Source organism: Hemisphaericaspora subhashii, assembly GCF_019202705.1.
Source record: "Hemisphaericaspora subhashii strain CBS 10753 chromosome Unknown scaffold28, whole genome shotgun sequence".
In the NCBI taxonomy this organism is placed as follows: domain Eukaryota; kingdom Fungi; phylum Ascomycota; class Pichiomycetes; order Serinales; family Debaryomycetaceae; genus Hemisphaericaspora; species Hemisphaericaspora subhashii.
Window position 1 is genome coordinate 44,074 of NW_026057349.1, and position 26,094 is coordinate 70,167.

A 26,094-nucleotide genomic window follows, 5' to 3' on the forward strand; every position below is an offset into this window, starting at 1 on the left:
TGGTTCGTTTATTGTGTTGTTGTTGAAGACGTGGTCAAAAGTGGAAAATTATTAATGAAAAATTTAATCGATCAATTTTTGTTAGTACTGTTGTTTACGCGCACCCTCAATTTGAAAGCGGTCTTCGCAGTAAATTTGAGTCTGTTCGTACCACACACGATAGCTCGTATCGCTTACCTATGCAATTCAATGTGGGTGACCAATAACCAGGCATGTCTTTATCATGAATTATACTAAAAGCTAACACCTTGTCCTAATCGTCTAGAAGATATAATACAACCTATTGAACCTTGCCAGATCTGCCAAAACTACTCTGTTTCCAAACAGTCTTGGGCCATTAGGTCCTTCGCTCCTTACAAGAAGTCCATTACTTGTCAGCTAACTGTCAGTTTGTTCTAAGTATAAAGATTTAGGAAAAGTATAGTGCAATCCCAGTTAGTGAACATGTCCTGGTTACCATAATGTATTGTATTACATCTAGCTTTACACCCGGATTGTAGTTACCCTTGATTTCTTTGGTATGTATATGAGATATCAAACATTTTCTGTGATAAGTTTCTAAAAGCTGTATAGTATTCAGTAATACTATTTGGTCAGAGTATTCATTATTGGTCGCTTACCATCTTGCTTCAACCATATGGTTGCAAAACTTGGTGCGGCTCATCCCCATCGCAGAAAAAAGAAAGTGTAGCTCTTCGCTAACTGAAAAAAAAATTATTCTGGAGATTTTTTAATCTTTTCAGAGAAGTATCTAAGACTTTATAAAGATCGACAAATACATATAAAATGGCTAAGGATAACAAAGATAAGAAGAGAAAGAACGAAGAAGAAACCTCTACTTCTCCTGAAAAGAAAATAAAATTGAGTAAGTCAGACAAGAAGGAAAAGAAGGATAAGAAGGACAAGAAGGACAAGAAAGAAAAGAAGGAAAAGAAGGAAAAGACAGAGAAGAAGGAGAAGAAAGAAAAGAAGGATAAAAAGGAAAAGAAGAGAAAGAACAACAATGTAACCAAAACCATAACCGGTGATGCACAATCTTCTCAAGGTTATACTCAATCAGAAACCTTAACTTCCTTACCACAATCCGAAGTTGATTCCTTCTTGGCAACCAATGAAGTTACCATTGAAGATCCTCACAATTTAAACCTTCGTCCATTATTATCATTCGATCAAATGGAAATAGATCCTAAGATCCAAAAAATCATTTCCAAATTCCCAAAACCAACTCCTATTCAATCTGTGGCTTGGCCATACTTGTTAAGTGGTAAAGATGTCATTGGGGTTGCTGAAACTGGTTCAGGTAAGACTTTTGCATTTGGTGTTCCAGCAATTAACAACATCATAACGTTAAACAAGACTGGATTAAGAGTATTATGTATCTCTCCAACCAGAGAATTAGCATTACAAATTTATGACAATTTAGTTGAATTAACAAATGCAACTTCAATTAATTGTGTTGCCATCTATGGTGGTGTATCTAAAGATGATCAAGTTAAGAAATTGCGTAATGCTAATGTTGTTGTTGCTACTCCAGGTAGATTATTGGATTTAATCAATGATGGAGCAGTTAACTTGAGTAATATCGATTATTTGGTTTTAGATGAAGCCGATAGAATGTTAGAAAAGGGGTTCGAAGAAGATATTAAATCTATTATTGGTAATACTCATGCTGAGAATAGACAAACTTTGATGTTCACTGCTACTTGGCCAAAAGAAGTTAGAGAATTGGCTAATACTTTTATGAAAACTCCAGTTAAGGTGAGTATTGGTGATCGTGATGAATTGGCTGCAAACAAAAGAATTACCCAAATTGTTGAAGTTGTTAACAGATTTGATAAAGAAAAGATATTATTAAACTTATTACGTAGATATCAATCTGGAGATAAGAAGAATGATAAAGTATTGGTGTTTGCATTGTATAAGAAAGAAGCATCAAGAATTGAAATGTTATTAAAGAGAAATAATTATAAGGTTGCAGCTATTCATGGTGATTTATCTCAACAACAAAGAACTCTGGCCTTAAACTCATTCAAGACCGGTGATTCAAGTTTATTATTAGCTACTGATGTTGCAGCCAGAGGATTAGATATTCCAAATGTCAAAGTTGTCATTAATTTAACTTTCCCATTAACAGTTGAAGATTATGTTCATAGAATTGGTAGAACTGGTAGAGCTGGTCAAACCGGTATCGCTCATACCTTGTTCACTGAAGAAGAAAAACATTTGAGTGGTGGGTTATGTAATATTTTAAGAGGAGCTAATCAACCAGTTCCAGAAGATTTGTTGAAATTTGGTGGACATACTAAGAAGAAGACCCATAGTGCATATGGTGCTTTCTTTAAAGACGTTGATATGACCAAGACTGCCAAGAAGATTAAATTCGATTAGAATGTTTGTATGTGTATTTTGTATAGATCAGTTATGTATAGTAGAAAACAATTAGAGATTTTTATTAGTTAGACTCGGGGATATTTCCTAAAACGGAACTGGAGTTATCTTCATAACCGTTGTAAGGTACAAAAAGATACGCATAGAAGCGGAGAGTTAAGTTGGTTGTTTGACAACGATGGGCGTGTGACTTGTTTTTGTGGGAAGCTCAATCCGGGTCTCCACTGAATCAAGGGTTTCCGAAAGCTTCGGGACTTCCTATAAATTAACCCCTAATAGGGTCTGTGGGACCGTCTCGTGTGCGAGAAAAAAGAAACAAAGGAAGGCGCTTAGATCGGCTTTGACTGCAGCCAAAAAAAAGAAACAGAATTTTCTAGACTGAAAAATTCTGGTTACGTGTCCTTCTTTCTTGTTTATTGTGTATTCAGCTTAAGATCAGTTCATTTTTGCCACTTCATAAACGGTTACGTAACACTTATTAGTAATCGGTATATAAACATAGGTTGTCCACCAAGTAGAAAGATAGAAAATAAATTACATCATCTCGCTAATCAGAATAAAAAAAAAATTCCCAATATTAAACATTAAACGTACCGAATGAGACTTACTATACTACATTCCATAGTTCTAATAGTTCAACTACTTGTTGTCTCTGCAACTACGCATTCGTTACCAAAGACAGAGTTTAGTCCATTTGGATCGGAAGACTTTTGTTCCCAAATAATAACAACCACTTGTAACACCACATTCTCATATATTGATGATTTAAATAAAGAAATTAGACCATATATTGAATCGTTAGTTCGTACTTCATACTTTAGATACTTCAAGATTGATCTTGATAAACAATGTAAATTCTGGAATGCTCAACATTTCTGTGCTACTCAAAATTGTGCTGTTGAAGTATTGGAAGATTTTAATTGGACTCAAGTTACCAATGAAAATTTAAAACCTTCAAAATTGGGAGAAATTAAATTACCTGATGTTACTGCTATTGAAAATCCAATAGAAACTGAAGAAGTTGAAACTTGTGAAGATTTAGATTATTGTCATATTGATGATAATCATGAATGTGTTTATGTTAATTTATTAAATAATCCAGAAAGATTTACTGGATATGGTGGTAATCAATCTTTTGATGTTTGGAAAGCAATCTATTCTGAAAATTGTTTCCCAAATACCAATCCAATGTCCATGAACTTTAACGGAGAACAAGCGCAAGAACAAGAGCAATGTACTGAGAAGAATTTGTTTTATAGATTAGTCAGTGGGATGCATGCATCTATTGCTGTTCATTTATCAAATGAATACTTATGTTCTCGAACTGGTGAGTTTTATCCAAACTTAAGTGTATTTATGGAAAGAGTTGGGAAATTCAATGATAGATTATCAAACATTTATTTCAATTATGCCTTGGTTGCCCAATCTTTAGTTAAATTATCAGAGATTTTACCATTAAAAGAATTTATCCGTTCTGGTTATGATGATATTTCACCAGCTCAAAAACAACATTTAGTTTCCAATAATGACACTGATGTAAATGAAGTATATGATACATTATTATTTGACGATATTATTCCATCGATTGCTTCAAATATTGTATTCAATACTTCCACTTTATTCGATCCAAGTGTTGATCCTAACTTAAAGAATGAATTCAGAGCAAGATTCAAGAACATTTCTGCAATTATGGATTGTGTTGGTTGTGATAGATGTAGAATGTGGGGCAAAATCCAAACAATTGGTTATGGTACCGCCCTTAAAATCTTATTCGAATCGGAAGATCCAGTAAATGCACATAAATTGAAATTTAGAAGAATTGAAATAGTAGCATTAGTTAACACCTTAGATCGTTTATCTAAATCAATTCAATCTATCAATAATTTCAAAAAGATGTATTTACAACATTTAAATGATGTTGCTCAAGGAATTGCCCAACCTGGCGATTATGACAGTATTCAAAATATTAAAACCGGGTTTGCGTTCCCATTCGTATCAGGACAATTCCCTACTCAACAATCAACTCCACAAAGTTCGCCAATTAATTCTTCACCAGCTGCTGAAAAGACAGAAAACGAAGTTCCAAAAGCAAAATCATTCAAAGAAGAATTGGAAGAAATTGCCCAAATGGAACCATCCGAAAGAACATTCAGTCAAGAATTCAAGCTTGTTTGGGGAGAAATCTGGGGAGCTATTAAGTTTATTTTTTCAAGTTATCAAAGATTTCCAGCTCTTTTAAGCAAATTAACTCTTATAGAAGTGAATACTTGGTGGGAAAAATTACTTGGAAGACCAGCCGTTTATGAATATAACAGTCCAATTGACATTCCAAGTTGATTCAAGAATAGATTTTACTCATATGTAATATAGTTAGTTTATGTACATTAATAAGACGTTTTAGTTTGTCTTAGAAATTTCATTCTCAGTAGACAAAGAGTTGACTCCCTCATCCAAACAAAATATGGTTCAAAACACAAACACAGTTTGTGGGATATATCCATGCATGGTTTAAGCCCCCAGTTTTAGATTTCTGTAGACTTACATAAATAATAAAGTAGACATTGAACTTGTGGCAAGTGATAAATTTTGCGCTTTTGATTTGTTTGTAGCTTATGGTTGTTAAAAATGTCGTATTCTAATACACCCTTACTAACAGGATATAACACAAAACCGGGGGAGGTTTCGAATACGACTAGATCTCGAAGGGAAATTATTCTAAGCTATTGAAAGGACTATATTTCTCATTATTATCGACGGCATGGTTTATTTAATACCAAAATTCTTAGATTCGGTAAATTTTCAATATTTTGCAGCATTTTTATTCAAAATTGTGGCTCAATTTTTACAGTACAAAATTCTCAAGATATGGATCAGATATGCTAAGTGGAATGACTCATTTACTACAAAGCCACACATCTCTACTCTTCCATAAGGCAGACCCCTATCAATGTATTGAGATATGGTACGCAAGGGTCGATTTTCTTTGATATGTGTTGCGTATCAATTTTTAAATTTTTGATTTTTTCGCAGCCATTTTTTTTGCCCGCCCCGCATTTATAATTCCTAGTGCATACATATGGTGGTGATCTTAATTTTATTCCTTTCGAAGGCAACTGATTTGAACTTAAATCCATCTATGATTATCTATAATTACTTTCATTTATTACTACAACAGACATACTTAGATAAACATTAAAGATTTTGAGCTTAAAATCTTGACCAATTACACTTAACAAAAACTAGCATACAAAGAGGACGGACTTCTAAAACGAAGGAGGCAGCATTAATGCGTTAACCTTAGATGATTCTAAAATTACTATACCTATTCACAATGATGATCTTAGCCAATAGTAATGTTGAAATTATACCAATGAGACTACAACTGCATTTTGATAATGATGATGATAACAATTTTAATATAATCAACGTTCGAAGTATTTCCAACATATCACTATCTGATTTCGATAACATCGATAACATTTTCATAATTGAAGATACTAATACTACCATTCTTAATACCATAAAACTAAACCGACCGGAACTTGATGGCGAGTTTCGAATAGGAAATCCATATCCTAGTCAATGGATTGAAGTCCAGTTCTTAGACACTCCAAAACCTTCACAACGGTTTCGAGTGCCATTAACTAGTTGTTTGAACCAATTATATGGTGCAGGCGGATCACTTGAATTCGCCCAGAGTGCAACCTATTATATAACCACTGGGGTCGATTATGGATCAGCATTAGACTTGATATGGTATTATCATCGATTAAGTAATACGGTAGAGTTCACTACTGAAGTGACTTGGAGAATTAGTTATTCATGTAATGTCCCACCGGGGAAGATTGGACAAATATTCATATCACCATATCTTACCGAATTCTCCAATGTACAAACGAGGAAAGTTTCAATTGTTAACAAGCTGAGAAAGAGATCAAAAAAGGGGAAGAAGAAACATAAACATAGAAAGAAGAGGGTATTACATTTTGGAGAATGGGAATTGGAGAATTCGGTAAGGTTGTTTGATATTAGTCGATCTCCAATTGTTGAATGTATTACGAAGGAAGAATATTTGGATTGTCATGGAGATAAGAATCCATATAATTACTTTCGTTCATTTTAAATGAGAGTAAAGAAGTTTATATTACATTTTTCATTTTATTTTTTTATGTAGTTTAACTTCTATTGGTTTATAATTTATTCATATAAATATATATTAACGTTTGCATGGAATGTGTTCCTTTAGCGCTAGCCCATTTATCAGAGACAATAATGAACTTCATGTTAAGTGAAATCTCGATTGTAAAAAGAAACTAGCAAACGTGTGTTCCGAAATCTTCCATTTATTTTTTTCTTTGGTGGGGTTTGATTTCTATTTTTTTGATCGACGTGTTTCGTGGGGTAAAAACGCGGGGGCTTATACTCAATGATTACTTGAATAAGCAATAAAAACATGGCTAAGAAGACCATAGAGATTGCTGCATTGGAATTATAAGCAAGAATAAATCCTTCCATTAAAAATCTAAAAAATAAGTGATCAGCTACTAATAAAATTGACATAGAAATGGTTAATAGACTAAGTATTATATAACGTAGAAGGGAGTTCCACCACTTTCTCTAATAAATAAAAACACTACTAAGAAGTAATAACACGAGTATTTTTATCTATCAACTAGAAGCCTCTTGTTTCATTTTAGCTTTATAATCAGCATTTCTTTGTTTTTTCTTTTGAACAGTTTCAAATTGTTTAGATCTAAAGTTTCTACTCTTTTGATATTCGTAATCAGATTTAAGAGTCGTATCTTCATTAGTTTCATGGTCATCTAATAATTCATCATTAACGTCTGTATTCAAGGCATTGAATTGATTAGTGGTAGTTCTACCTGGGCTTGGTAAATTAGTCTTCTGTTTCAACGTGGTTTGCTTTTTGTTCTTAGCCAAGCTAGCAACTTCGGCATAACTTAATTCTTTACTTTGAATGTCAATAAAATCCAAATCATCATTGTTGTGCTCTTTCATGGAGATACTAATCAATTTATTATCCGGATTGGAGATAGTAAAACTCTTGGGAATAGGCGCGTTTGATGCGCCAGCGGTAAGTGGAGATGATTCTGTTGTTGGTGATCTTTTGAACCATTGAGGAATCAAGTATGAAGCAAAGGATTGTTTGAACATTGTTGGACTAGTATATATATTTAAATGAATGTTTATAAAAAGTGGTGGTAAACTATTATTAAATTGGCGGCAAAAAAAATCTAAAAGATAAGCAGCAGCCCCAAGTATTGATCTGTTACCTGTTGTATAGTAGTAGTGAAAGATTTGTGTCAAGAATGATCTTGAGTTAAACAAACAGAATAATATAAAAAAATAGAAGGAAAGGAAGGAAGAAGAATAAAGCAAGAATTGATCAAAGTTTATAAGAAATATTTAAATCTATTTATATTTCTAATCTAAAAGAAGTTGTGGTGGTTGTGGTTATGTGTTTACGTTTTCGGTGACTAATAAAATATTGCACAAAAAAGCTTCGGGACAATCCTTATCTACCGTTTGGTTTTATATACAGGATATCACGAATCTTTTGCTTAATTACGTAAGTACTGTAAATATTACACACTGAATATATAATGACTATTGGGTCATTGATTTAAAACCACCGAAACGACATTCGTGTCGTCAACAAATCACGTAAAGTTATTTATAAAATTCCTCCTGTTTATTGCTTTTGGCAAAGAGTTAAAAAAAGCAACGTGGCGGTGGAGTGGAGGAGGTAAATTCCGTCACTCATTTTTTTTTCTCTTTTTGCCAAAAATGATCTCCGAGGAAATATTATGGTTGCGGCTCTTTATAAAGTTCCGGAAGAAAGCGGTTTCTCTGTACACGTGATATAACACATTAAGGAATTGTTCCTTTTCAACGGGGAAACAGGGGGTTAGTCCAAAGGGATAGCGTCTACATCTCTTAGAATGGAATCCCACATGGCATTTGTTTACATTTCCTTTCTCCCGCATTGTTTTACCCCAAATTTCGGGGATTAGTTCTGCGAAGTTCTCGGTTCATTCCCTTTTGCCTTTTAGGTTGAATTGTTCTTACGTCATTATTCTTTGCTACTGTAATTGTTCCTTGGAAGAGCACTTAATATGTCCTTGGCTCTTGAATGATCCAAATTCCTGCATATAAGTCTCACGTCTGCGGCGCAACACAAGAAGCCTAAAAAAAAACTTCTGCTGGTTTGTTCTGTTGGTTGCTGAAATTTGACAATTGGAAAATTGATGGAATGAATAAAAGACCGTTTCTTAGTTCGTAGTTAAAGAGGGCTAAATATTACAATCAATCAAACGATAACAATTACATCCAAGAGGGAACTATAATAGAAGTACTAAAAGAACAGGAAGAAGAAGAAGCGGAAGCAGTGGAATTAATAAATAGAGATAGGTACATAATATAATAGATAAATATGGATAGTTGGAGTGAAATATCGCGAATACCAGTCACTTCATGGTCTAATGGTGGCCCATTGGTAGATGCACCCAATGTTACCTCACTACACTTCGATAATAGTCAAAACTTAATTTGGTGTGGTGATGCCAATGGATGTACTCGTTCATTTACCAGTTCTACAAGTTCAGGATCATTAAATCCTTATCAAACCAATTTACAATTATTTCCTTATACAAAGTTCACAACAGCTCCTAAGAGAACGCCTGTTATTCAACATTTATCACATAGAGATGGAATTTTATCCTTACTGAAAAACCATTTGAATTTCTCTCATAGACGTGGTATACCAAAATTGGACATTTCTGCTGATTCATTCACCGAAAATGGAGATTTATTCAGTAATTTAAATACTATGACATACAATTGTAATTCATTAAATGACGTTGTTTTAGGAGCAAACTTATCATTATTGAAATTAGACTTGAATAAATCAAACATACTATCATCTTTCAATCACGATGGTGGTATTTCTTTGATAAATAATTCATCGAAATTATTAACACTTGGTAGAAATAATGGATCATTGGAGTTATTCGACCCAATCTCAAATTCATCAGTAAAGACATTCAATTCACATAATGGATTTATATCTGATATGGACGTTAGAGGACATTATATCGCCACATGTGGATATTCCGTCAGACCTAAGAGGTATCATCACCATCAGCATCAAATGGGTGCTCAAACGAATGATTATATGGTAGACCCATTGGTTAATATCTATGATACAAGAATAATGAGAGCAATTGCACCAGTTCCATTCCCAGCTGGGGCAACCTCTGTCCGTTTTCATCCAAAATTACCTAATATTGTCATAATATCTTCCAACACAGGTCAAATTCAATTTGTTGATATTTTTGATCAGACCAATGTATACTTATATCAAGCTGATTTATCACCAACGGGACCCAATCAAGGTAATAAACCTCCACAATTGTCCAATCTTGAAATTAGTGATAATGGAGATTTCTTATTGTTTAATGATAGTTATTCCAATATGCATTTATGGTCCATAACCAATACGGGAACAAGTAGCAAAGATTTTGTGAATTTCCCCAAACCGATCGATCAACCAGATGTCATTGAGACTCCAATTGTGGATAAGATTGGCGTTGATGATATTGTTCCCTTGTCTTGTATAGGTATGCCATATTATAAGGATCTTTTGTTATCGAACTATGCCTCAGATTTGAAGTTTACCAAAGAGTTAGCTAGGGTACCAGAAAAGATAGATATTGATTTAATTATCGAATGTGAGAAGAATCCAGGCAGATTTATTAGGTATGACAAGGCAAAATATGGACCTCGAAATATAGTGAAGAAATTTGAATCTTTGAATGACAAGAATTCACAATTGCCGAAGTTTATAAGTGAGCGAAAGAATGGAAATGACGAAGAAAATCAGGATGCTGAATCACAAGTGGTTGATGAAAGTATATTCCAATTTAAGAATACATCTCCTGCAAGAGTGCCGAATTGTTATTCAAGGTTACAAATTCAATATTCTCGATTTGGGGTAAGGGATTTTGATTTCAATTATTATAATAAAACTGAAGGGTTGTATTGTGGATTGGAGAATCATACTGACAATTCATATATAAATTCATTATTGCAATTATATCGATTCCAACCTTTATTCTTTAACAAAATCGCAAACAATTTATTGAATGAATGGTTACCCAATGATATCGAAACCATCTTGACTAGAAAAAATCCAGAAGGGTCTTCCATATTGACTGAGTTAGGATATTTATTCGATATGATGCACAAAGCAAAGGATAACAACGTTAAGATCTATAATTTTTCACAAGTTATGAATCATAATCAAGAAGCGAATATACAAAATTTGATTAATTGCAATGATATGAAGAATTTGAATTCACAAGAGGTTAGAAATTTAATTATCAGCTTTAATAATTTCTTACTTAATCAAATAAATCAAGATTTACATATCCAATCAAATGATTCCTTAGGTAAATTTATGCAAATAAATTATGAAATTGAAATCCGAGGCAATGCTCATTCTTGTCCTATATTTGATAAGAAGTATGGATCGATGTTTAGTTTGGACTTAGTCACTCCTCCTAGTAATATGTTAACGAAGATGAGTATTCTAATCAATCCCGCATTGAATACTCAACCACCACCACCTCCGACTATGGCAAATATCAGAAAGAATTTAAATATCTTAACCTATTTGGAATATTCCATGAATCAATTCAAAACCATCCCATGTCAACAACATCAACACGCATATCCACATAATTTAGAAATTAAAACATTGATAAGCAATCTACCACCATTGTTGGTATTGAATGTAAATCTTTCAAATCAAGAATTTAAATTCATAAATGGATTCAAAAAATGGCTCGTTCCAGAATTCTATGCCATCAATCAAATGGTTCAAACCAATGGAATAGCCGTGAATAAGATCAGTTTAAAACCAATGATTAGTCAGTTTGACAAATTTTCACTTAAGTATGACTTATTGGGATATGTATGTGAAATCAGTGACAAATCAGACTTGGAAAGAGGAGTACATGGTTTAGTCACTTATGTCAAGATGAACGATCAGTGGTATTTATTTAATGATTTCTTGGTCATGCCGATTCCAGAAGAAGAAGTGTTTAATTTAACTTATCCTTGGAAAAAACCAGTTATTATCATGTATCAAGAAAGTTCAGTTACAGAAGTTCCATTTGAATATTTCCAAAGGGATACATTTAATAATTTACCTAATTTGAATTCAAATATACTTTATCGTGATCATTTTGCAGGTGCAATTCGAGAAGGATATAAGAAAGAATATGAATTATTGACCCGTGAGGAAGCACCTAGTCATGGAACTTTGGTGGCTATAGATGCCGAATTTGTGAGTTTGAAACCGGAAGAATTAGAAGTTCGTTATGATGGATCCAAGAAATTAATCACTCCTAAACAACTCTCGTTAGCTAGAATCTCGGTATTGAGAGGAGATAATGGACCCAAGCAAGGGAAAGCATTCATAGATGATTATATCGTACATACTGCGGACATTTATGATTATTTGACAAACTTTTCTGGAATTGAAGAAAATGATTTGGATCCAACCAAATCATCTAAGAATTTGGTAACGTTACAAACTACATATAGAAAACTTTGGTTGTTGGTAAATTTGGGTGTTGTATTTGTTGGGCATGGATTATATAATGATTTTAGATGTATTAACTTACAAGTTCCATCAGATCAAATTAGGGATACTGCCGAATATTTCTACAAGAGTGATTTTAAACGTAAATTGAGTTTGAAATTCTTGGCATATGTGATGTTGAAAGAAAAGGTTCAAACTAATAATCATGATTCTATTGAGGATGCATACACCGCATTGTTGTTGTATAAGAAGTATTTGGAAGTAACTGCAGTTGGTGAATTTGAGAATACGTTGAATTACATATACTCCGAGGGACAACAGTTACGATTCAGAGTTCCTGAATAGCCCTTTAAAAGACAATTGATATATATCTTAGGTAGCGTAATCATTAATAAACATAAACTTTACTTGAAATTTAGAGTTTGTAATTTCCGGTTGTCTGTTCAATATCTGCAAGACGAAGTAATGTCAATAACTGCAAGACGATGTTATGTCAGATCTTGTTGTAGTGTCAACGGTGACGGCACGTTCCAGATCATGTCAAACTAAAGAAATAAAGCTAGATTTACAAATAAACGTTGATTGAAAAAAATTAAATGTAATACATTTTTATAAAACCCTATCTAAAAACGAAAAATTAAACCTAATGAAACCGAATAAGAAATTAAACAGCTAATAAAATTGAATCTATAGATGTTAAATTGCTTATAATAAGATAGCGGCTAAACCGGCAACAGCAGCTAAACCAACAGCGGCTTGTTGACCCATACCAGCACCTTCAAAGGTAGTAGCAGCTGGGGCAGAAGTTGGAGCAGCAGCACTGGTTGAGTTGAGTAAACTGGTGAAAATGGTAGATTGGACAGTAACGGTTTCTTCACCTTCTTCAGAGACGGAAGAAACTGGAGTGATGATGGCTTGAGTGGTATTGGCGACAGGGACACTGGTAGCAGGGACACTGGTACTAGCTTCTTCAGCAGTTAATGGACAGTAGGTAGTGTAGAGAGTTTCAATACCTTCAACGGTGGTGGTAACAACTGTTTGGGCAGCGGTGGTGAGAGAACAGATGTTTTCTGAACAGTGGGTGATAGTGACTAAGGTGGTGGAGTAGTCAGTGACAGTGGTGGAGGAGTTGGTGGCATTTAAAGCAGCAGCAGAAGCAACTAAAGCGGCGGTAGATAATAATTGGAACTTCATTGTAAATATAAGTAAATTGTGTGGGTATAAACGAGAGACTAAGTTAAATTGACTTGATGAAGAAAGAAGAAACAAGAATTTTTTTTAAAGTTGACAGGGTTTTCTACAAGTATTTATATGCTTTTCTTGTCATCGTCTTTTTGCTTCCCGAATTCCATTTGGTGTTACGGCAATATTTCATTCAATTGAAAGACACAATGGCCCACACGAAAAATTTGCTTTGGTGTACATTTACCCCTAAAACATTACTATGACACAATCAATTGGCACAAGTGAAAGCCTTAATTGTTGTTTTTATTTTGTACTACTCCTTTTACAAATTCAAAACAAATAAACAAACAAATTTTTATCGTGAAATACACATCGGCTATTTCTATTGTTCAGTTTGTACTCAGTTCGGAAATGAATCACAAAATAAATTATTTTTGTTCAAAACACGCGTAAATATTTTTATTTTATACATTGCGATCTTTTTTTGTAGGTTACCTGACGCACATGCACGACGCGTCATTGATCCATTTACATTAAAACAATAAAGACTGAAAGAGGTACAAAACTCGATATATTTGGAAGGAAAAGCTAGGGCGGACTTACACATTGGGCAATGAAATGATCCCAGACATATACGAGAATATGAAATTATATTGTTACAATCACACACGAGAATATGAAATTATATTGTTACAATTAATTAATTTCTATATACATACATCTAATTTAACATTAAGTTCATCTCCCAATCTTGCACCACGCTCACCCAATCATCCCTCGGCTCATTCATCCTTTTTCGTCTCCAAACTTCTAGCATGATTTGTCTAGCACCCCAATAACTTCCTAGATATTGTGCAATATCAGCACCCCATTTCTTAAATCCCATTTGCAAATTAATTGAAATCGCTTCGCATCCAGCAATGAAACCTTGCCAAAATAATGGAATCATTGAAGCCTCATCTTTTGCAATTAGTTTTTGGATTGAATTCAAATGATTTAGGGTCTTTGCCACCTTCGTTTGTAATTTATCGGGTGGCATTTCCTTAATTAATCTAGCAAAGTATATCACCAAAGCATGATAGAAAGACATAATATGATGATATGTAGCTTCATGCATAGGAGAATAAAATTTCTTCTTTGCATCTTTTCGAAGTTCAATTTCTACATTTCTCATGTGCACATCGTCAAGATCATTGTCAACTTCTGCAAGATCATTCGAATCGTCGTTTTCTGTTTCAAATAATTCCCAATCGAGTTTCCAATTCAATAACTTCGAATTCAATTCTTCAATTCTATTTTTAAAATTAGGCGGCAATTCTTTGTGTGTGCCTTTGTGATATATTTTGGTTCTCAATAACTCCACAGTATCACTAAACAATAAAATCAAGGAATTTGGTAGCCCATACAAAGCATCGGTTGCAAAATTTTCGTCGTTTTTCTTGGTATTAATTAACTTCTTATTAACAAATGACGGAGACGCAGTCTTTGTAGTTGTCTTCCCACTAAATGTATTGTTGACTATAAAGTCAATTCTTGCTTTGCCAATTTTATCTACAGGTGCACTTGTGTTGCCAAACTTATCACCGTTAACATCATAGCCACTTCCCAAATTCGATTCAAAGTCATCTTTGATACTTTCAATATCTAAACAAGTTGAATCTTGAATTAATTTCATAGACAGGAAAATTCGATGAAGAATTCTTGCCTTTGATGATAACTTCTTCTTATTGGCCATTTTGGCAAGAATAACTTTTCCACACCAAGCAATGTATACTCCGGTATCTTGCATTGTACCCCATACCAAATCGACACTGATCATAGTCATAACTGCACATAAAACATCTTTATATTTCTCATGAGAAATGCAGTATTCAATACCCGATTGGGTATCACTTTTGGAATTTAATAACTGTTTCACAAACAAACTTGCTTGATTTCTTAATGCAATTCCTAAATTTAAATAATACTTCATAGGTTCTGAATTCTTGGGAAACTTGGATTGTAAATTAAAGGCCGATACAGCCAAAAGCGCATTCAACAATGCATTCTTCGCTGTTGATGTCTTCCCCAACGCCAGTAGCTCACCGATAGCCATCAATGCTCTTGGGAAATATATCGCTTTCCATGGATTCTCTGTTAATGGAATCACAGTCATTAAATCTGCAACTTCATTGACATAATAGTTTAACAAATATCTTGTTAATGGTTGTATCTGCAATGCAGTAGTTGGAATATCCACTTTTGGAGATTTTGAGGAATTACTAGGCAACGATAAATCAATACCCAATTTCAATGGACTCTCAACTATATTCATAATGGATGCTGGCATTCTAGTAGCGTTCTGATGGTCACCCTCTACTAGATCAGTGGAGTCTTCTTCATCGTTTTGCATTGATGCATGTAGATGAATTTGCAACGTTTCATTGGATGAGTATGGATTGTTGTAATAATAGTTATTATAATTGGAATAATACAAGTGCTGATTTGTTGGATCTATCGCTGTATTGGATGCAGCTGACATATTAAGCATATTAGAAGCAGGGATCGCCAGTTGTGTTGGATGTTGAGCATTCACGTGCGGAGGAGCATTGAAGTTGTGTGTCCTATGAAATACCAAGTTTAATATATCATTCGGATTATTGAAATTAAACGCTGCATTATAATTGCTCTTATGTCTAGGAGTTACTACTCCACTTGGAAGTGCACTTCCAGGTGTGAAATTATTCATCAAATCCAAAAATTGATTGTCCAATGCAGCTGCTGTCAACATGGCATCATCTCGCAACTCGGTCGACAACCAAAATTGATCATGAGGAGCAGTGTTGTCATAACCACTAATGGATGAAGGAGTTGTTGATACGGACGTAGAAAGTGGAGGCTTGTTGATTGGTACTGCGTAATTGATGGTATTGTTGTGTGAGGAAGAACTTGCATCTACGTATCTAGCGGGGATAGTAGGCTTGACTCTCTTCACAGCATCTTTGTCAGGGTTATCGTTTTCTCTCTTTGTGGCCTTTTTATCAGAGCTATCAGTTTGTTTCTTCATCTTTGCTTTTGAACCCTTAAATACACCGAAAGGTCCTAATAGTTTCGTTTTCCCTGCTTGGTTGACTAATCGATCATTTCCAGAATTGTGTAATATCCCAAGATCTCGATCCATTTCTTCATAAGTTTCATAAGGTTTACAATTCTTCTTTTCATCCCAGGTGACAAATCCAACATGCCTTCTCTGAAAGTAATCTGCATTTCCTTGTTCTTCCTCATCGGAATCATTTGTTGCTTGTTTACGTTTGAAGACAACCAGCTTGGAAATTGCACTTCCATTTTTACTATTGAATTCAATGGGTAATGACCACCTTAACTTGATATCGTATCCTGCACATATTAACCCTGCTCTTGTACATTTCTTGCAAGCTGGTGTGGTTAAATCACATCTAATTTTTCTAGAACGGCAAGTGAAGCATCCAGTGAATGTCTTTGATCTCTTAATTTTGGAGCTTGGTGAGTCTTCTTTCACCTCTATTGAAGGGGACTTCCTGACGTCTATACTAGCCATAACGACTAACTGAGCTATAGTAATGATGGTTGCTTCTGTTTGTCCAGCTTTAAATCAAGTGATGGCTTTGTATTTGCGAAAAGATGGTCATTCCAAATTTTTCTAAAAAGGAAGTACTTGCCGAAATGGATTACGTAATTACAAAATTCCAGAAATTGCATTTCTGCGCGAGGAAAATTGACACTATAATAAAGAGATTTACTTAGTAGGCTACGATATCTATCTTATTTACTTCATCATCGTCATCATCATCCAAGTACTCTTCGCCTCTCTCTCTCAGCTCCCAAACTTTCTTTATTCGTTTGATAGCAATTTCTGCACTACTTGAGTTCATGCTAGCACATATCTTAAAGTATCCTTCGATAATACTCTTCTGATCTTCTTCAGTACAATTCATACCTGCAACTGACATTGGCCATTGGATCATCAGGAATCCGAATGGGAAAACCATCTTACTGTGATCTTTGGATTTCTCAAAGACTGATATCAACGAGACTAGCCTTTGATTTAAATCCTTTATGTGTGGTAAGTCCGGTGAATCTAGTAAGACCTGAGTAAATACTGTAATCAAACCTGCTAACGAATATGCTTGTTGGGTCAAGTCCATCCAACTAACGGTGATATTTCCCTTAGTTGTATATATGGTATCGATTAAATTATGTGTTTCATTGATTGCTGTTGGAGTAGCATTGACAGGATAGCAACTTCTATCAATATACGTAATGTTGTACTCGTTGTAGAAACCGCTTAACAATCTAATATATTCCAAAGAATCCAGTGGCTTGAAATCTTCGCCTTCTTCTCTTCTTCTGTTTAGGATCTTGGAAAGATCTCGGAAAATATGTACACAGTTAGTATTATAACCAAACATAATACTATAATTATTGTCTTGGATTATATTGAAATCTTTCAATACTGAAATCTCATATTCATCTGTAAAGTTTATAACCGAATCTAGCTCACTATCAAGTTTCAACGTTCCTCCGAGATGAGAACTCTGACCAGCTAGTATTTCAAAGTCGGCAAACCAAATTCTACATAAAATTAATGTCTTGGACAGTCGGATCCTACTATTTGTTGCCTTTATTAAAATATCTTTAGCCCCTTTTAAATGCGGTCTCCAACTTTGCTTTGCAGTACATGCATTGGACGAAGTCAACAATAGCACAGTAATTAAAATACTCTCAATATTTGAAGTCAAGTCATCCTTCACTTTCTTTTCTCTGTTCCTAGTTAATGCTGGGCCTAATAGTCTAAGACATGTTGACAAATAAGACCCATAGGCGTCATAATCTTGCACATCGTTTGTCTTTTCATGAGCAATCTTGGCTCCTTGCGATAATACAGCTGACAATAGAAATGGTTCCTTCGATGCATATTTTAGTATGATATCTCTTAATGGATTTGAATATAACCCTGTCGTCTTGTCATAGGCACCAAATGGCAATATCTGCATTGAAAAAATAAAGTAAAAGTTTTCCAAGTAACCTCTTTCCTTGTCAGTGTTTAGTTTGATGTAATCAAGTGGGATATGCTTAGGTATATCATCTTTGTTTGCTTGGGTAAAGGCTTCTGATGCTCCCTGAACTAGGAAAGGATTGAATATAAAATTGGGGTCATTGACATCATGATTTGGAAAGTTCATGTTGGACGTAAATATTATATCATTGACAATATTATTCAAATCCAAGGCAATTAAGTTTAAGTCATCATCGTTGTAGACATCTCCCAATACCATTGAAGAGGGACTTACATGACTTATACTCCCTGTGCTTGTTGGACTACCAAAAAACCCATCGTTCCCAGCAGGCTCAGACACCTTCCTAATATTGATATGTGGACTGGAATTCAATAGATTAATAATTGATGATGGTCGATTAATTTCTGGTTTCGGATCTTCATTTGACGGGGCTTGTAAATTAATTAAGGGTCCGGGTTCAACCTTTACTTTCTTGATCTTTTTCTTGGTTCGACCTTTGGCAAAATCGTTAGGACCCAGATATAATTGGATAGTAAATGGTTTCGGAGGGGTCGGCACCACTGGATTTGGATTTGTAGCAAGAATCTTCTTTGAAACTCGTAACACTTTCTCTCCTTCTTTAGGATAAGCACATTCTTTTTGCAATCTGGTACATTGTTGACAAGAAGGTTTAGTTTCGTCACACTTTATCTTCCTTCTTTTGCATTCACGACATCCACCTCGACTATAACCACGCTTCAACTCTGCTTTTGATTTCTTTGCTGAATTCATTACTGACATCGTCAATACTTAGACTTTAGTAGTCATCATGTTTCGAGTAGTAAAGAATCGGATCTTGTTATCTATTTATGCCAAGGCTGAAAGTCGTGGAATTCGGTACAAAAGTTCGGTGCCGCTCAAGCGCATGTCCAAATTAGGAAATCAAGATTCGCTATTCGTTTTCCGAATTCCCCACTTTCTTCGCTATGTCATCATCATCACGGGGACCCGTGAACTACAGTGAAGTGGCGGAATACGGTTGCTTTGATTATTCCGTTTGACACGTTCACCACAGAAGCAATCGATGAAATAAAATACTCGAAATTTTGTGTATGTTGACACACACCATCGGATGATGTCATAGTAAAAATTGACGTGGTCGTGCGCGGACATTTAAATCAAAGCAATCCCGAGACCTATCCCTTGGAAGTTTAAATCACTGTTTGAAGTGCTTGCTTTGTCTCTTTGATTTCAATTCCTCTTCAGAGTACTCTACATTATCGGTTAACTAGTAATGACCTTATTAAAACACTGGAAATACAACAAGGGTGAAGATATCGTCGTCACTCAATTGAAAGGGTTGGTCAATTCCAATCCCGCAGTACTGTTAATTGAAAGTGAAAAGGTCGTCTTCAATCCACATTCAGATACCTCAAAAAAGATTACGTTGATAAGTGGTGGTGGTGCAGGACATGAACCTTTACATGCCGGTTATGTTGGTGACAATTTGCTTGATGCAGCAGTTAGTGGATCAGTTTTTGCATCACCCTCAACGAAGCAAATTATGAGCGCAATCAAAGCGAAATCTGACAAAGAAAAGGGTACAATCATGGTCGTGAAGAACTATACTGGTGATATATTACACTTTGGTTTAGTTGCTGAAAGGGCAAAGAGTGAGGGATACAAGATTGAAATGGTAACTGTCAGCGATGATGTAGCAGTTGGCAGGGCACAAAACAAGATGGTTGGAAGGAGAGGATTGGCTGGTACTGCCTTGGTTCACAAAATATTAGGGGCAGCTGTGAATTCTGATAAGGGTGGTGACTTGAAGGATGTTGCAGACTTAGGAAATGCAATTAATAAGAATATGGTTACTTTGTCTGCCAGTTTAGATCGTACTTCTGTACCTGGAAGAGGTGAACAGGATATCGAGTTTAACAACGAAGATGAAGCAGAATTGGGATTGGGTATTCACAATGAACCTGGAACCAAAATTTCTCCAATCCCAAATATCGACGAGCTTATCAGAGGTATGTTTGAGAAATTGTTATCTCCTGAGGACAAAGATCGTCATTATGTTGAGTTTGCCTTGGGTGATGAATACGTTTTATTGATCAATAATATTGGAGGGACATCATCATTTGAATTATATGCCATAACCCAGCACGTGATCGAAAACTTGCCCTTGAGCAAAAGACCCAAACGTATTTACGTCAGTGACTTTGTGACCTCGTTCAACTCGCCAGGATTTTCTATTACCTTATTGAATTTGAATAATTTAACTAAGGAGATTATTAATTTCAATGTTGATGATGTGTTGGCTTATTTGGATGCTCCGACTAATGCTCCTGGTTGGAAGCCAAAAATTTATGATCCTGAGTTATGGACTAAACATCAACAAAAGGATAACAAACAGGTGATCTCGTCAACCGATGAAGAGAATATCGTAACTTCAGATCTTGTTATCGACGAAGAAGAATTTCTGCATAGGTTAAGGAATGCAATGCACCTTTTACTTGACAGAGAGTCCAAAATTACGCACTACGACTCCATTGTGGGCGACGGAGATTGCGGTGAGACGTTAGCAAAGGGAGCAAATGAAATTTTACAAGCTTTGGATAATGATTATGTGTTCCAAAAGCATTTATCCGATCCGGTAGCCACACTCTATTCTATCACAGAAATAGTCGAAAACAGTATGGGAGGAACTTCCGGAGGACTTTATTCAATCTTTTTAACCGCTTTGGTTAAGTCTTTGAAGAGCTCAGTAGAAATAAATATTGAAACTGTCGCTGAGGCCTTGAATAGTGCCATGTATGATGGATTATTTAAGTACACTAAAGCTAGAGTCGGCGGTCGTACTTTGGTAGATACATTGCAGCCATTTGTTGATTCGGTGAAGAAGTCTGGTGATTTGAAAGAAGCTTTAAAGTCTGCACAAGCTGGTTGTGAATCAACAAAGAAATTACAAGCCTCTTTTGGAAGAGCGAGCTATGTAAACGAAGATGAATTCAAGGCTGAAGGTGGGATTCCAGATCCAGGCGCTGTTGGTTTATTGGCGATTATCGAAGGATTCTTGAAGGATTTGTAGTTTACTTTCTATACATATTCAATAGGAAAAAATTTGTTTGATTTGGCAGTATATTTTTCATCTGGAATGAAATTCCTCACCCTAATATGGATTACATTCTGACTGGGTATACTCTACAAAATGAACCATAGACCGACTGTATTGGTAAGTAAGTTTATATCCGGATACATACTTTAATGGTTGCGCAACCTTAGTGGTTGCGAAATTGCAGCTTATTTTTTCGAACTCGTAATCAAATTTCGCAGCAATATAATCCCTATAAAAACTCCATTAATTCCAACCCCTCTCCCAAGCCCAAACGAACCAGGTTACTCAACAATGTATTTGGATCCAGTTATAATTCCTAAAGAAGACTTCTTTGAAGTAATAGTTATCGGTGCAGGGACTTGTGGCCTTGCAATCACAAGTCGCCTATGTGAAGAATGCCCTGGTTCAGTCTATAGTGAAGATGAACATCAACGATTCTATTGGTTGAGGAAACGTCAAGGAAGGGTTAATTTTGTTTCTAAACATGGTAAACCCAATACATTGCTTCACAGAAACAAAAAATTCAAACCTGAAGAAATACTAGTATTAGATGCCATGAGTGATAGATTTTTAGGGCAATGGGATTCTCAATTTGCTGCTTGTCAAATACCGTTCTTGAGATCTCCCATGTTCTTTCATTGTGATCCTGTTAATATTGATGGAATGGTTTCATTTGCACATATGGAAAACAGACAGAAGGATCTTATGGAAATTACAAATGTTGTAGGCAAAGAGGTCTCGAAGCATAAACAGAAACGAATCCAACAAAAGAGGACCCAGAAGACGATTCCATTACCTGGTGCTACTGATACTGGAATACAAGATAAGCCTGGAATTGTTGATATAAATATGCGAGATTGGAAAGATTATTATCGTCCTTCAACTCCGTTCTTTAGTGACTATTGTAAAGATATTATCAAACGCTATAATTTACAACTGAGAGTCAAAAAAGATGAGGTTATTTCAATCGAATACAAGTATATTTCGGTGGCAGGTACAGATGAACAAGGAGAAGGTATGGTAATCCGCACAGCCAGCGGTAAAGTCTTTGGTTGTAAGATAGGTATTGTCACTAGTGGCCATCGTGGGAGTATAAACTATCCAATTACCCCGTTCACGGAGACCCACTTCCCATATGCTAGTTGCCACACTACTCATTTGTTTACTAAACAGGTTAATTTCCTTGATGAAAGATTCTTCAATAAGACAAATCTGCCTTGCAGTATTGTAATAGTTGGAGGTGGCTTAACGTCAGCACAGTTAGCTCATGTCGCGGCTCAAGACCCAAGAATCGACAAGGTTTATTTATTATTCAGAGGTCCAGTTAAGATAAAGCACTTTGATTTCCATTTGGACTGGGTTACAAAGTATAAGAACGTCAAGAAATCTGCGTTTTATATTTTGGATACTGACGAAGAGAGAGCTCGGATGATTAAGGATGCTAGAGAAGGTGGTTCAATCAATCCTGAATATTACAAGAAGTTGAACGCTCATGTGAAAAGTGGTAAAGTTGATTGGATGAAGCATACCGAAATAGTATCCCAAAACTGGGACCAAAAATCGGAGAGATGGGATTTGAGTGTTGAGACCAAGACCATGGGTAAAGATCACAAAGAACTTGTTGTAGAAAAGAAGTTGTCCAATATACGTTATATCTATTTCGCCACTGGTATTAGAGCAGATATTCAATCCCTTGAATTTCTTCAACCGATGATGAAAGAAAATCCCATCGAAGTTGTGGATGGATTCCCATGTCTTACGGATAATCTACAATGGAACGAAATTGTTCCCTTATTTATGCTGGGAAAGAATGCATCTCTTCGAATTGGTCCAACATCAGCCAATTTAGATGGTGCAAGAAGTGGAGCAGAGAGAATTGGCTGGTATATTCAAGACCTTAAAGCTAAAGGTAAACTAGACTGGCTGTGTTGTAAAATGAATGGATGTTGTTCGAGTGAAAGCAATATTCTTTCTTTGGAAGACAAAATCGATTTGGACTGTCAGGAAGAAAGTGACGATGGGCTGTCTTATCAAACTCACTTGAAGCTTGCCAGTGGACAGATGAACTGGTTTACTTTACTTGATTCAACCTAGAATATAGTATAAATACACTGTGATATACGTTTCTCTATAAAAATGCCATAATATTAATACATATGAAAAATACAAATAAATTTTGATATATACACAAGGCTAATATGAAACAAGATCTTCTGTTTCGCTGTCATCCTCTTCACTAGTAATCTTATTTTCATGCTTAAGCCATATATTTCTTACCCTTTTTAATGCAATACTTGCACCTCCGGAGCCTATTTGTCCCAGGATATAAAAGAACTTTTGTACAGTATCCTTCAACTCATTTTGAATCAAACTCTTTCCTGCCACCAACATAGGCCATTGCAACATCATTAAAGCACATTTAATAGCTTGTTCCGGAACCCCTGTTGTTGTATCAAATTTTGCGAGATATGAGACATAACCAACTATGGTGTTTGTGAGTAGTTGGACTTGAGGTGATGTGTAATCTTCTTTGAAACATTCATTTAATAAGGTTATCATACATGCCATTACATATGATTGGTGACATACATCCATCCAAGAGACCACGAATTGTTCTTCGTTGATAGTAATACAATCCACAAGATGACCTTGAGGAATCTTTTGGAAATCTTGAGGCTTCAGCAATCCTTGCTTCTTGATAAACACTAGCTCTGTAAGCCCTTGAAATTTGGCAAATAAACGCATATATTCAAATGAATCACTAGGATCAAAATCATTACGATTATTTCTGATCTTGTTTAAGATTTTAATCAAATCTCCGAAATAATCATAACAATCATTATGATATCCTCCCATTATATTAAATCCTTTATCGACTATAATTCCAATCTCCTTCAATACTTCTTGTTCGTGTGCATCCCCTGAATTTATTAATAAATCAATGTCTTCATCAGTTTGTAATGTCCCTCCCTTTTGGGAACTTATACCAGCAAGAATCTCCAAGGTGACAAACCAACATTTACAAAATATCAAAACTTTAGAACTCTTGATCTTCTTCATTGAATTCTTTAATAATAAATCCTTCGCCCCTTTTAAATGAGGTCTCCAATCTTGTTTTAAGTTTGACGCATTGGTAGTCGTCAATAACAATACTGTAAGTAATACCGATTCGATATTCGAGGTTAATCTCTTATCATCCGCACTTAACGCTGGAGCTAACAATTTCAAACATTTGGAAAGATATATACAATATGCCTCCTCGTGTTTTTGAACTTTAGTTCGAGTAAATAATGATCTGGCCCCATTGGCTAATACAGCAGCTAACAAATAGTTTTCATTGGCGGCACTGACAAGGATGATATCTCTTGCGGGGTTGAAATAGCACTTTGTCTCCCGGTCATATGAACTAAACGGAAGTATGATATTCGAGAACTCGTTATAGAACTCTTCGAGATATGATGTGTCTGTTGGATTGTTAAACTTGATGAAATCTATTGGGATGTGTCTTACATGATGCAGCTGCTTGACAGCCGAAGCATTCGTGTTTGAAATGCATTCTTCAGTTTCAGTCCCATTCTTCTTGTGATTGTTTTCGTCTTCGTTATATTTTAACTCAAACATAAGTTCACTAACCATATTATTCAAATCATTAGCAAGAAGATTCAAATCATGGATATCGAAGGAACCAATAGACGATTCGGGTGGTGTAGTAAAGCCATTTCCTGTGCTTGTTCCGTTTTGTGAAGTAGATTTTTGAGTATTCGAACTTACATCTGCAACGGAATTATCTCGAGATAATTTTGTATCATTCAATAAACTCAAGATTGACCCCGATCCTATGGTTTTTAATCGCTTGATTTGCGACTCTTCCAATTGTGATTGTGAAGTAGGTTCCAGAGTAGAACTTATTTGTTCAGACGAGATAGGAGTGTGAATGGGGCGGGGCAATACGTTCGAGGAAGTGGCTATTGTATGTTGTTGAGCTGAGGGATGTTGATGTTGCGATTGCTGTTGTTGTTGTCGTTGCATCATGACTTGATATGGTGGTACGAGTGGTGCTGGACTAACAGGCACAACAGGGGGTTGTCGCGGATGTCGGTGTCCCAGAAAAGGTGGATACTGCGGTTGAATCAGTGGTGGCACTGCTGTAACAGGTACTTGCATGTGAGCTGGTTGAGGTTGGGAGGATGGTTGGGACACTGACAACATAGCAGGAACATATTGCGGAGTAGTCATTGGGTATGGTATTGAAGCTGCACCGAGCTGTGTAATGTTTTGAGGAATGGGTGATGGCCCACGGAAGTGTGGAACAGTTGCAGATTGACCAACATTAGATACCATAATATTTGCAGAGGGAGATTGATAAAGTTGAATACCAGTTTGTGTTGGCGCATCCTTCACTGGACCCTGCATAAATGTTGCTGGAACAAAATCGCGCACTCTTTGAAAACCCTGTTCTTGGCCAGTGGGTTGCACTGGGGATAGAAGCTGCTGTGGTTGTTGTTGATGTTGAGGGAATTGGTATTGATGCAGTTCTTCGTGTTGCTTGAGCTTCTTTCGCAGCACTCTTAAAACTTTCTCTCCTACTTCTGGATAACTACATTCTTTTCTTAGCCTGCGGCATTGCCAACAATCAGGTTTTCCTTCATCACATTTAATTTTCCTTCGTTTACATTCACGACAACCTTTCTTGCTATAAATTCGCTTTCCTTGAGATGAGTCGTCGGTGAATTCATTCAGACTAGACGACATTTCAAGCT

At 35.6% G+C, this 26,094-nt stretch overlaps 11 protein-coding genes across 11 annotated transcripts; 6 read left to right on the plus strand and 5 right to left on the minus strand. All coding sequences in view use genetic code 12, as the record gives it.

Annotated features, from left to right (window-relative positions):
• Nucleotides 1–786: 786 nt before the first annotated feature.
• On the plus strand, nt 787–2,388 carry DBP3 (RNA-dependent ATPase; the record flags this gene model as incomplete). The annotated part of the gene is made up of 1 exon (XM_049408446.1): nt 787–2,388. The coding sequence occupies one exon, from the start codon at nt 787–789 to the stop codon at nt 2,386–2,388; it is 1,602 nt and encodes a 533-aa protein (XP_049262216.1).
• Nucleotides 2,389–2,985: 597 nt separating this feature from the next.
• ERO1 (ER oxidoreductin) lies at nt 2,986–4,725 on the plus strand (the record flags this gene model as incomplete). The annotated part of the gene is made up of 1 exon (XM_049408447.1): nt 2,986–4,725. The coding sequence occupies one exon, from the start codon at nt 2,986–2,988 to the stop codon at nt 4,723–4,725; it is 1,740 nt and encodes a 579-aa protein (XP_049262217.1).
• A 994-nt stretch (nt 4,726–5,719) lies between these two features.
• Nucleotides 5,720–6,511, plus strand: J8A68_004485 (uncharacterized protein; the record flags this gene model as incomplete). The annotated part of the gene is made up of 1 exon (XM_049408449.1): nt 5,720–6,511. The coding sequence occupies one exon, from the start codon at nt 5,720–5,722 to the stop codon at nt 6,509–6,511; it is 792 nt and encodes a 263-aa protein (XP_049262218.1).
• A 545-nt stretch (nt 6,512–7,056) lies between these two features.
• J8A68_004486 (uncharacterized protein) lies at nt 7,057–7,563 on the minus strand (the record flags this gene model as incomplete). The annotated part of the gene is made up of 1 exon (XM_049408450.1): nt 7,057–7,563. The coding sequence occupies one exon, from the start codon at nt 7,561–7,563 to the stop codon at nt 7,057–7,059; it is 507 nt and encodes a 168-aa protein (XP_049262219.1).
• Nucleotides 7,564–8,842: 1,279 nt separating this feature from the next.
• J8A68_004487 (poly(A)-specific ribonuclease) lies at nt 8,843–12,361 on the plus strand (the record flags this gene model as incomplete). The annotated part of the gene is made up of 1 exon (XM_049408451.1): nt 8,843–12,361. One exon carries the CDS (start codon nt 8,843–8,845, stop codon nt 12,359–12,361), a length of 3,519 nt encoding a protein of 1,172 aa, XP_049262220.1.
• A 360-nt stretch (nt 12,362–12,721) lies between these two features.
• On the minus strand, nt 12,722–13,210 carry PGA6 (Pga6p; the record flags this gene model as incomplete). The annotated part of the gene is made up of 1 exon (XM_049408452.1): nt 12,722–13,210. The coding sequence occupies one exon, from the start codon at nt 13,208–13,210 to the stop codon at nt 12,722–12,724; it is 489 nt and encodes a 162-aa protein (XP_049262221.1).
• Nucleotides 13,211–13,922: 712 nt separating this feature from the next.
• Nucleotides 13,923–16,757, minus strand: ARG81 (Arg81p; the record flags this gene model as incomplete). The annotated part of the gene is made up of 1 exon (XM_049408453.1): nt 13,923–16,757. The coding sequence occupies one exon, from the start codon at nt 16,755–16,757 to the stop codon at nt 13,923–13,925; it is 2,835 nt and encodes a 944-aa protein (XP_049262222.1).
• Nucleotides 16,758–16,959: 202 nt separating this feature from the next.
• LYS142 (Lys142p) lies at nt 16,960–19,008 on the minus strand (the record flags this gene model as incomplete). The annotated part of the gene is made up of 1 exon (XM_049408454.1): nt 16,960–19,008. The coding sequence occupies one exon, from the start codon at nt 19,006–19,008 to the stop codon at nt 16,960–16,962; it is 2,049 nt and encodes a 682-aa protein (XP_049262223.1).
• Nucleotides 19,009–19,510: 502 nt separating this feature from the next.
• On the plus strand, nt 19,511–21,307 carry DAK2 (dihydroxyacetone kinase; the record flags this gene model as incomplete). Its single annotated transcript, XM_049408455.1, has 1 exon — nt 19,511–21,307. The coding sequence occupies one exon, from the start codon at nt 19,511–19,513 to the stop codon at nt 21,305–21,307; it is 1,797 nt and encodes a 598-aa protein (XP_049262224.1).
• A 318-nt stretch (nt 21,308–21,625) lies between these two features.
• On the plus strand, nt 21,626–23,428 carry J8A68_004492 (uncharacterized protein; the record flags this gene model as incomplete). Its single annotated transcript, XM_049408456.1, has 1 exon — nt 21,626–23,428. The coding sequence occupies one exon, from the start codon at nt 21,626–21,628 to the stop codon at nt 23,426–23,428; it is 1,803 nt and encodes a 600-aa protein (XP_049262225.1).
• Nucleotides 23,429–23,527: 99 nt separating this feature from the next.
• Nucleotides 23,528–26,086, minus strand: LYS143 (Lys143p; the record flags this gene model as incomplete). Its single annotated transcript, XM_049408457.1, has 1 exon — nt 23,528–26,086. The coding sequence occupies one exon, from the start codon at nt 26,084–26,086 to the stop codon at nt 23,528–23,530; it is 2,559 nt and encodes an 852-aa protein (XP_049262226.1).
• Nucleotides 26,087–26,094: the final 8 nt, after the last annotated feature.